Here is an 11,796-nt window from a genome sequence, read left to right on the forward strand (position 1 = left end):
ATTCTCTGTGGAAGGAGCCACTCTGTACACCGAGTACTTTGGAATTAAGGGTTTTACTTGTAAAATACTTGTAGTCCAGTATTTTTACACTATGGTAATTGTACTTTCACTTATGTAAAGCATCTGAGTACTATTTCCAACACTGTAACTCACATTAAAAAACATATTTTTATACTTAAAATAAGTAATTTAGAATATTATGCTGCATTGGACAGATGATATCTGAACACTACGCACACTAAGCAATTTAAATAACACATAAATTGAACATATTCTTTTCTTTAACGTTTCATAAATGTCTTATTGTCAATTTTAAATGAATGATTCTTGGCCTGCAGGATTTGCTTTATCTGTCTTATACTTTCTACCTTACTATAAAGCAGATTCCTTAAAAATAAAGCAGCTTCTGAATCCTGAAACTCTCCTGTCATCATCAATGATTATGATCAATTTAACAATAATGGTCGGTGACGGCTTCAGGGGTTTTGAATATGCTTTTTATTAGTAGAAAGGTTGAGCATTAATAAAAGATATCAGAGGCACAAAGCAAAATAATACAATCACATTTGTTTTCATCTCAAAATGAAAAACGTCAGCTCTGTTTATTGATTGGAGGGCGTTACGACTGATTAAAACGCTCACACTGATCCGGCTGTTTTCAGCTCACACTTTGGTTTTTAAAATCTCACTTTATCATGAAATGGTTTTATTTTAATTTGCTGAGTAAACCTGGTGTAAAAAGGGGAAACTTTAAAACCCTTTTATTCTTTCTAATCAGATTAATTTTGTCTCCTGAAGCTTTTTGCCTATAAAGGTTGTGTTTAGTTATTTCAGTTAAAAAACAGTTGAGTTTTTAATTATTGCTTAATTAAGAGCAGCGGCGATTTTTTTAATCTCTTCATACCGATTTAGATTTTGTCTTTCTGCATATATAATTTTTTTAAAAATTGGAAAACATAAAGATGAGTACTGAAGTGGAAACTATATGGCCAAAAGTATGTGGACACCCCCTGCTGGTAATCAATTATTTGGGCGTCCATATACATTTGGCCATGTTTACACGCTCACAGGCGATGTTTAAAATGAATTTGTGAGTGTAAATGTACCAGACATTTTTGCTGTTATTAATGTTTCCTGTTTGATCTTCTGTGTTTTCATGATAATTCTATGAATCTAAAAGTATCTATTAACTTGACATGTTCTGAATTTTCCTGGGTGTTCACGCCAGTATCTATTTTAAGGATACTGTGACCTTTAACCGTTGAGCTTCCTCACTAAACCACCTAAACTGCTCATTTTCAAACCTCCCTCAGCCGTAAAGCAAAATGTATAAACTCTGAATTTGTATAAATGAAATTAAAGAAGAAAACAAATCATCAAGGAAGTGATTAGTGCCGTTTGTCGGCTCCGCCCTCTCTGTGATTGATGGAAATGGAAAAGGGCCGGGTCACATCTCTGTTAACCAATCACCTCAGGGCATGACGAGGATGTCAACAGTGTTCCACACCTGAAAATACACAACAGGGCATCAGTGTGTTAATACTTGTTTTACTGCGAAGCGAGGTAACTGGCTTTTCTAAGTAATTTCAGGAGAAACTTCGTGACGTCGGGTGTAACTTCCTGATTAACTCGTGTTACGAATGGTGGAAAGACTTACGCCGCATCTCTAAACTGCTCCGAGCAGGTTTTGTTTGTGGTTAACTCGAGGTTACCCTGCACGAGGACTAAACACCACATCTGTACTCGGTGTTAAAGATGAGAAGTTGGATATTAATACGCACCACTTGATAAGATATGTTTAGATTTCATCCTGACTTTGTTCCACTGCAGCTGCAGCTGAAATTAAGTTATTCTGAACACAACAGCATCACGTTCATACAGCGAGTCCTGCAGCCTCTGTGATTTTAGAGAGGAGATCTTAATTAATTAACGGGACAGTTTCTGAGATGTAGCCCAACTGTAGGCTGTAACTGAATTATTAAAGTGTATTCACATATTTAGATTGACTATTTTACGTGTCCTAAAAGTACGTAGCCAGGGTGGAGGTTAATAAACCGAGAACAAAAATCGGAAATTCCCTGAAATTAAACTCACAAAAAATCTAAATCACTCTGGTGTTTTCTTCTGAATCCGCCCAATCCAAAGTCTGTAATGTGCATGGTAGTGATTGTGGGCTAAACTCAGTATTTCCTCACTGCTAAATCCGATTGCAAAGTTTAATATAACTTTCCACGGCAGACGTGTGTGTGTGTGATGTTGCAGCCGTGTAAAGAGAAGTTTCTCTGTAAATATGTGACTATAATGTCGGAGAATATTCAAGTTTTTTTACTTGTAGATTAATCTTGGAAATTAAATTATTCCCCCTCTCCGCTGGCTCCTTTTTGTTCCTATTAAAATGGACTTTATGTGCAGCTGTACCTTTATATCTTAATCATATTACAGATAAAAGAAGAGTCCATAAAATACAGAATAGAGATTTGAACTACAATAAGAACACTGGGAAGATGATTAGGCTACAGATTTACTCGATGCCAACAAGCCTCCCTGGCTTTGTCGGCCGCCACGCTGTTAGATTTGGCCGTTAACGTGTCTTTAAACTCATAATATCCTGACACAAACTCTGCCTGCACGGCCGAACACGCCCCTTTCATGCAAACTCCAATTAAGTTAACACGGACTCAACTAAGCAACATCTTATCCACCGTCGTAGGACCGTTAAACTCAGAGTTTGTTACCCTGAGTTTGCCTGATATAACCCCGAGTTAACTCTGAGTAGGTTGAACAGGCCACAGATCAGTTAAATTAAAGTCTTGTTGTCCAAATCAAAAGGGTAAATTCTCCAGAGGTACGGTGGCCATTACAGGACAGAAACTGGATTTGCTGGACTGCAATTTGAATGCTAACATGTCAAAAAGTAGCAATGTGGCTGATTAATGGTAGGGAGGGCAGAGGGAAATGGGACTGATGGGAAATGTGGTTTTAATGACAAAAGTATGTCATCAGTCAAAAGTAATGACTGAGCAAAAGTGGTCCTGGAAGTTTAACAGCAGTATGAACAGAGGAAGCTGTGAAGGTCACCTGATGGAGGTTGCTGCAGTCCATCACCGCCATCAGGCGACGGTTTCCCTCCAGCCGAGGGTAGAACGTCTCGTTCCAGGAGATTGTAGACTGAGGATCGATGACGCTGAAACACACACAGAGAGGCATAAATATACAGCTCACGCCCGGAATAACACAACGTCACAGCTGTGTGTACCTGTAGAAACGTGTCTTTTGGTCCATGAGCCCAGCGCCCTCCATGGCCAGGTTCACCTTCTTCAGAGAGAAGGCGAACGGGTTGGTGAAGGAAACGTTCACAAACATCTGCTGCCTCACCCGAGGCTGGCCGCTCACCTACAAGCAGAGAAGAAGAAGAAGAAGAAGAAGAAGAAGAAGGACTTTAATGAATTTAGTTTTTAGATTTCCCGTCAAATTAAATGAGGTGTGGTTTTGAAGTTTAAAGTTTATGGGTTATAAAGTGCGCATGTGTGTTTGTGTTTTACCGTTATGTTGAGCGTTGGGGTCTGCAGGTTGATCATCTTCACGGTGTTCACTGATTGGTCGTCGCTCTGTCCAGTCACAACAAACTTCAGGGTGAGCTGAGAGCCCAGTTCAGGCAGGTACTCCTGAGCTGTAATCTTCAAATTCACACGGTTCGCTGCAAACACACACACACACACGCGTTAATCCTGATTGTAGGTTATTTCTAAACCCACAAACGCACAGGACTTTCCCACTGCTCACTCTGATTGGCCGGCACGGTCACAGTGAAGTCCTGAGCTTTGAATTGAACGGATTTGATCCCGGTGTAAAAGACGATGTACCCGGCCAGGTGAGCTTGGACCGTTTGGGGTTGTGAACCCTGGTTTAGGAAATCCACTGCCAGGATCACGTCCTGACCCAGCGCGACCTGGAGAAAGGGGCGGAGGGAGAGGGAGAGAAAGTTGAGCTGGTGTCGTTGTGAGACGTCAAACAGCAGGTTACAGTTCTGGGTTCGTTACAGGGGAGGCGTTAAAGATGCAGTTTTCAGTCGTCCATCTCACGCTCGTGTGATAGAATAGATATCCCGATCGCTTTGTCACGTCCTTTGACGTCTGGTACCAACGCACAACATCATAGTTAAACGCTAAAAGTAGGCTTACTATAAATAACAGAGAAGTCAGAGTGAGGAGGTGGTTGTGGTTGACAGTGGGTCAGAAACCGGGCTTCCACCCAGCAGAACTGTGTTTGTTTCTCGTGTGAAACTGAACTTGCGCAAATTTTTTTTTAACCCAAACCATGACCTTTTCCAAAACCTAACCGAACTTTGATGACTTTAAAAATCCTTTATTGAATCAATTTTAACTTTTTGTTGCATGGTCCGGGAAATCTTACTGTGCAAAGCAAAAATAAACTGTCTGACATTGTAAAATAAATTGGCACTCAACAGGTTTCCCTGGCAGACATCTAAAAAAGACAAGTTACACGTAAGGCTGCCAGCTCTGACCACCCTCTCTTGGAGGAATTTGTTCTTCTCACCTCTGGGCGAAGAAACAGATTCCCCAAAATAAAGACTAACAGATACAAATTTTCCTTTGCACCCGCGGCAATTAATGCCCCAAATTTGCACTGAGCCTGAGCTGCTGTTCAGAAGCACAGTGTTGAGGCTACCATTAAACCTTTTGAGTACCTTTAGACGAACAAATAGATGTTGTTTACAGCATCAGCTGTTGTTATCTTTGTTTCTGACTCATGTATGTTTGTTTTAACCCTGTTGTAAATCAAATTCCCCCTGGTGGGACAATAAAGATTAAATTGAACTGGTTTTATTTTGAAAGTCTAACCGGATGTTCACCGCGGAGGCCTACACGTCCATCAACAACGCTAAAGGGGTCTTGATAAAGCGTCCACGTGTGACGTCCTGGGATGAGAACGGGTTAAAAACACAGTACACGTGCGTTAACCCTACTCAAATCATATTTATAGGCTTCAGGCCTGTTTTCCCACGTTTTGTTAAAAGACTTGAAACTCACTGAATTTATCTCGTTAAATGCTTTTAAATCCAAAATGAAAGAATTAGAGGCAGACTCCATTTTTTTATCTGCTGCCGCCTGTCTTGGCCAGGTCACCCTTTGCTAAAGAGACTCATAATCTCAATGGGACTCTCCGGGTTAAATAAAGGTTATAATAATAATGATAATAATAAAAAGTGTGTAACTACAGTGATTATGTTTCTGGACCTGAATGCATCCTGCTCAGACACATGGAGCAGCTGCCATAGACACTTTGATAGACTGGATTAATTAAATGGATGGATGAATAGACGGGTGGATGTAAGCAGATGTGTTACGTCGTCAGCTGTGATGACGATCGATATCTTGGCTTTGGGCAGCTGAGTGTGATCCCTCTCCAGGCCGTACTCCTCCGCCCGAGTCATCGTCCTGTTGTCCTCTGCACTTCCTGGAGACACAAACCAGTACAGACTTCTCTTAACTCCCCTCAAGCTTGAACTAAACACACAGTGTGTCATTTCTGCCGCCAGGGGTCCCTCTAATCAAAACAACAACAAAAGACGTGAAGCAGCGCGGGACCATGGGAGTTTTCAACATCTATCTGACGGACGAGATGATTATATATTCACATCACCAGAGACAATTTCAGGGAAAGAGACTTAAAGAATCCTGAATAGAATCCTATGGGAAAAGCCTGAACGCCAAAGATGGCGGTTTTATGCACATGTCCTTCCTCAAGAAAGCCAATCATCTGCTTTCAACAGCCGAGGAAACATATTCAGCCAATCATGTGGCTCCACTGACGTCAGAGTTTTGCAAAAGTTTCAGATGTCGTCGTGGCGGCGAGGAGCAGGTGTGTGACCAGATCAGATTTACTACATATCCACCAAAATACTGCGTGAAAAGGCGGCAGATTTTAACTGCAGTACTTGCAGTATGTGTTAGAAAATACCGGGATGCCTTCTATAAACGTTTATGGCCAGGGCTGGAGGGTTACTTTAAAAATGTAATCCGGTACAATTACTAATTACTTGTTTAAAGATGTAATCGAAGACGAAATCCAAGTACCACAAAATAAAAGTAATGTAACCTGATTACTTCAATGCCAAATAGGCAAATGAAGACAAGAGTATCAGTGATGCGTTGTCTGCTCAGTGTATATTTAGAGAAATATACAAAATCTTCAATTAAATGTTTTTATATGATGTGCTTTGCACTATGTCGCCACTATCTGGCCCATCAATGACAAAAAATGTTGTTTTGTAGGTATTCTTGATGACATTTAAGAGTCTGTCATTTGGGAAACCATTTTAAAATGTTGATGAGTCATTCTGCACAGGTGGTATTAATTAAGCGTCCAATCAAAAGATTTCCCACGCTGCTGAAGCAGAGTGTTTCTGGGGACGGGCCCCTCTGATTACTGAACAAAACAAAACTTCTTTTTACTGATTTTGGTGAAACTGGATCATATTTGATGGAGAAATATTAGAAATATGGAGAAAGTATTGTTGTTGGGTTCACGAGAACGAGAAATTGTAACACTTTGGTGGAAATGTCTTATGAAACACACAATTCAGGTGGCAGGTGAAAATTCAAAATAGATTATAAAGCAGCGCAGCTCTCAGATCTGTTTCTCCTGTAGATCAACTTTTCTCATGTAACATCATCCCTGCTGAGGCTTGATTAGTCTTCCCTCCTCTTCTGTCATGTTCACAGGGAGAGAACGGAAAAATTGACCAAAAAGAAACAGTGTCAAGAAGTTAAAGTTCCTGACTGGAGCTGCACATTTTGGGGTCATTTCATAATCAGTAGCTTGTTTTTTTTTTTAGCTTAAGTTCCTGCACATTTGTTTCTTCTATATTTAAATTGCTTTTCTTATGGTGCAAATAAACCTTTCTCAACGCATTTTCATTTGTTATTTAACATTTGTTGTTGTTGTTTTTTTTATAATTTTAATAATAAAAAAATAATTTGTCATTTAGCTGACGCTTTTATCCAAGGTGACTTAAAATATCAACATATGTCTCACACCTCTGGAGCAGCTCAGGGTGCACGGCTGCGTTTGCTCCTCCCGTCCAGACTAAAACGGCGAAAACGAAGACCTAAAACGGAGAAGTTTAAAAAACGCTGCCGACCCCTTTTTTTGTTTAAAAACTGCGGCTTTTAGTGAAGACGGGCAAAAACGGAGGACTTTAGAAACGCAGACGCTCACGTTTGGCTCTCTGATTGAGTTTTTGATTTGGCGTTTTTATTAAAATATTTTGTACTGTGCATGTCGCCGTTTAGTTTGTGACGACTCCCAGTCTGTTTCCCGCCGCCACAGTCTCTTTTAACTCCCGTGTTACATTCAGCAACTGTCTCAGCTCGTTATTGGTCCATGCAAAATAAAATCTGGAGCGGCTCTTTGTCTCTATTTCTTTATTCTCTTTATTTATTTAACTGTGGAGTAGACCGTCTGCTTCCTGTTTACACCGGCATGCACATGCCCCGTGTGCCTGAACGGCCACTAGATGTGCGTTTTCAGTCGCTGCTGTGGAAAGAGATCGTATTCGTTTTAAAACTAGTGTGGGTGGGGCCAAAGTGTCTTGCTCAGGGTCAGGGTCACAATGGTGGATGTGTCGCAGTGGGAACTGAACCCAGGTCTCCCACACGAAAGGCTGTCTTATCCACTGCTCTATCGCCACCCCCCCTTTTTAAATACAAGGTTTTAAAAAAGTGATGGGGACAAAATCAGCCATTTAAAAAGTAATACTAGAGGAGGTAAAGGGAATCTGACGCCACTGACAGGCGACCAAATGAAACGTCTCTGGGTTTGAGTATAATTGGGAGATATTTGGGAAAATGTAAGTTCTCAACTCAACATATGACACAGGTCAAAGGTCACGTAATTAGTTTCTGTCATTCGGACGTTGTGGCTGCGTGTGTGTGTGTGTGTGTTACCTTCACTGTACTTGTAGGTACGTGTGATATCCACAATGTCAGTGCTGCCTAAAGCCTTGGTGCAAATAATCTTTCCAACACGAGTCTTGTCCACGTTGAATGGAGTCAGAGTCCCGTAGCGATCCCGCTTGTAGAAGACCACGTCACTGTTCACCTGCAGGGAAGGAAACAAGTATGTAATGAATAAAAAGAGGCCATAAAGAAAATAACAGCTTTCGTGGGCAACAATATCCAGCGATGATTATACTAATGATCCTGAGGTACTCGGATTAGTTCCTGAGCTTTTGTTCTCCTTTCAGCTGCAACTAGACATCGTTTTTATGATCTCATCTCAATGTTTAGCCTGTAAAATGTCAGAGAATAGTAAACAGTGCCGATTAAACTGCGTGATTTGTCAAAAACTGTAAGATTATTCAAATCAATTCAACATTTAAGGTATATAAAACAAATAAAAGTAGACAGAGCGGAGAAGCTTAAATATTTTGGTATTTTTGTTTGCTCAATGACTTTAACAACCGACCTCATATCATAGTAAATAATAATAATGAAACCCCACTAATCAATTAATAAACTAATCATTCTGTAAGATGTGAAGATTCTCAGTCATCCAGGTCACCGCTGGTTCGTTAGTGCTCCTGGCTGTTATTATGGTCGTTACTACCCAAGAGGCCTGTCCTTTCATCACTTCCCAGGAAACTCAACAAATGTTAACCTATTGGCCTCAGGTGAAGATACCAACGATGGTCGTTCAGTCTTGGCCACAGGTAGTCCTAACGACTGTAACGACTGTCGTCACAGCAACAAGGAACACTAACGAACCAGCGGTATCGATGACCCGGGATAACGACCCCACTGAGGTTAAATAGCTGAGTTTCCCTGCCAGTCAGTCCTTTGGATGAGGGACGAAACGTCTTCCAGTATCTTGAACCAAGTCCAGTTGCCCTTGATTTTAACCTTCGTTGGATAATAATTCTGTATTTTTCTTTAGTCTGACCACCTCCAGTCAATTAAATTTAAAATCACCTCAGCTGACAGCATTTAAAGGCAATAGATATATATAGTTTTTATATATTAAAGTACATGTATTAGTATATACTAATATACTATATCAGTGTACTGTCTGAGCTCTAATGCTATTCCACTGTAGTTTATAGCCAGACCAGAAAAAAGTCTGCATAATAAGTACTTTTACTTTCAGCACTTTAAGTACATATTGATGTTTTGTACGTTTACCTAGGTAGCATTTTGAATGCAGGACTTTTAACAGAGTATTTCTAAACTTGCTACATTTACAAGACTAAATGATATGAATACGTCTTTAAAAAATGTTGAAACTCACCTCAGCAAAGACAAAGCCAGAGTCAAACGGGTGACAAAGCAGACCGTCCCTGATGGCGGCGATTGAGGCTGGACCACAGCGATAATATCCTGTAGGCCAGACACAGAGTCATTATCGTCCACCTGTTTATTGATCTGTCCATGAGTCTCTTTGTCCCGTCTGTCTGTCCTACCATCACTGGTCTCCTGGGGCGTGGCGTCCACGGCCTGCCATCCTCCGAGGCCGGGCGGCAGGTCAGGACGCGTAATGAACACCTCGTTCCAGCAGTGGTAGTTCCTACAGAGAGAGACAGAAAATACTGCGTTTAGTTAACCCAAACGTGTATTAGATCAGCTGTACAACAATAGGCTACCAAGTACCTTTCAAGGCTGGTCAGGAAATTCAGATACCGCACTCTTTGGACAAGGGTGCATGGAAGAATCTGTATCTACACACACATGTCCCTTCCAGCGGTGGATGGAAAGTAACTAAATACTTTAAGTTCAGGTACTTATACTGAATATTTCCAGGTTCTGCTACTTCAGCTACTCCAGTACACCTCAGAGGAAAATATTGTATAATTGTATTGTATAATATATTTTCGTATCATAATGTAATAAATATAAACATTCAGACTAGATGGTAAAGTTGATTTACCCCAGTAAATTTATTTGAGATGTTACTTTGCAGATTCAGATTGATAATACAAACTGAACGATTAATCGTTTTCAAATCGAAATTGCGATTTGAAAGAACACGATTAGCTTAATCGTGAAGACGGCGATTAAAATGTAGGTTAATTAAACATCGCATCTGACCTGTTTTAAACAGTCATGCAGTTACAGATTCATGCTGTTGTCGTCCTTGTGTGACAGACTTGCTAACCAGTCAGAAGCGCCATGCGCCTCCTGTCACAGTCCTACTCACCGCGGTTTTGTCCGGCGTCAACTCACACTGAAGTGTTTCAGCAGCGGAGTGTTCAGCTGTCCTAGGTTGTTAAAATGTTGTTAATTTGTCATTTTTGTGCTTCAACTATGGATAACAGCTCTTTGTGAGCCCGCTCCGCTCTCTGCAGGCTAACAGGCTGCACTTGTCCTTGATTTTTGTGCTTCTACCATGGTTAAGAAGGCTACGTAGTTAAATAATTTTTTCACCAGATTTTTGTTTTGTCTGTTTTAACAGTGTATATTGTTGATGAACAATAAGGAGTCTACAAAAAGTGTTTTATTTTGAAAATAGACCGGATTCTCTATGCTGTTCTGTGTCTGACTTCCTGCCTGGTTCATCTGCTCTATGCTACTTGACGCGGCTTCAGTCAAAAATAGACCGGCAGTGAATATTAAACTTTAGCAAAACTTCAATTAAATTTTTTTTTAAAATCGAATCGTAATCGCAACATCTGGCAGAAAAATTGCAATTAGATTTTTTCCCCAAATCGTTTGGCCCTAATACAAACTATAATCAACAATAAATGATGATGTGCTATTATATCCTTCACACTGTGGTAATGCTGCTTCTACTTAAAGATCTGAACACTGGTTCTTTCAGCTCACTTGTCTCCCTTTTACATTAATGGTCAGTAAATTAATGTACAGGTCAGTTCCACTAGACTCAGAGCGTGAGACGGCATTTACTGCTACTTTGCGAAGCTAGGTTAGTTAGCTTTTAGCAGGTCTAGTTTAACTTAACTTTGTGTATTTGGTTCACCACGGGGTATAAAAAACTGAATTTATAACATGTCAGATCGTCAAAATTTACTTTCCAGTCATTAGAAACAGGTAGAAAAAGTCCACACATTCTCTCGAGTTCAATAAGACAGAGAATAGCAAATTCCTAAGGCATAATATTACTGTGGTAAAACTATTCTTTCAAAAGACCTCTACACTCTGGATGTGAGAGTGCCGAGTGGAGCTAGCTAACGTTAAACAGCTGGAATTACTTGCTACTTGCTATTACTTGCTTCATCAAACTCCACGATGTCTCTGTGTTTAGAAGAAATACAGTATATCTTAATAAAAAGCTAGCAAGAGATCAGCAAGGTGTTCGCGAGCAGCGGCCTCCTAGCGAAAGACATGACTGAAAGGCTTTTAGACCAACCAGATGGAGTCCCTGGTGTTGCGGGTGTCCGGTGTGCCGTCAGTGTTGTAGATGATGTCGGTCTTCAGGTTGCCCGTGTTGTCGTGAGCTGAGTTGAAGGTGGTGATGGTCCTCGCCGGGATGCCGAGGCAACGCAAGACTACAGGGAAATTAAATCCATTAAATTAAATTGTGTCTTTGTAGTCATTTTGTGTCTCTTTGTAGTCATTTTGTCTCTTTGTAGTCATTTTGTGTCTTTTTAGTTGTTTTGTGTCTCTGTAGTTGTTTTGTGTGTCTTTGTAGTCATTTTGTGTCTCTTTGTAGTCATTTTGTGTCTTTGTAGTCATTTTGTCTCTTTGTAGTCATTTTGTGTCTTTTTAGTTGTTTTGTGTCTCTGTAGTTGTTTTGTGTGTCTTTGTAGTCATTTTGTGT

The 11,796-nt window shown here is 40.5% G+C and overlaps 1 protein-coding gene across 1 annotated transcript in view; it reads right to left on the bottom strand.

The window, feature by feature from the left end:
* Window positions 1-480: 480 nt before the first annotated feature.
* LOC123984757 (coagulation factor XIII A chain-like) overlaps window positions 481-11,796 on the bottom strand; it is a 21,234-nt gene continuing 9,918 nt past the window's right edge. Inside the window, exons 8-17 of the mRNA XM_046071898.1 lie at window positions 11,386-11,524; window positions 9,482-9,585; window positions 9,310-9,398; window positions 7,971-8,124; window positions 5,369-5,478; window positions 3,784-3,949; window positions 3,543-3,697; window positions 3,257-3,393; window positions 3,079-3,184; window positions 481-1,507 (exon numbers count right to left, since the gene is read on the bottom strand). Coding sequence (XP_045927854.1) covers window positions 1,472-1,507; window positions 3,079-3,184; window positions 3,257-3,393; window positions 3,543-3,697; window positions 3,784-3,949; window positions 5,369-5,478; window positions 7,971-8,124; window positions 9,310-9,398; window positions 9,482-9,585; window positions 11,386-11,524 — 1,196 coding nt within the window. The 3' untranslated portion in view covers window positions 481-1,471. The remainder of the gene's footprint in view (window positions 1,508-3,078; window positions 3,185-3,256; window positions 3,394-3,542; window positions 3,698-3,783; window positions 3,950-5,368; window positions 5,479-7,970; window positions 8,125-9,309; window positions 9,399-9,481; window positions 9,586-11,385; window positions 11,525-11,796) is intronic.

This window comes from Micropterus dolomieu, linkage group LG01, assembly GCF_021292245.1.
Source record: "Micropterus dolomieu isolate WLL.071019.BEF.003 ecotype Adirondacks linkage group LG01, ASM2129224v1, whole genome shotgun sequence".
NCBI classification, from domain to species: domain Eukaryota; kingdom Metazoa; phylum Chordata; class Actinopteri; order Centrarchiformes; family Centrarchidae; genus Micropterus; species Micropterus dolomieu.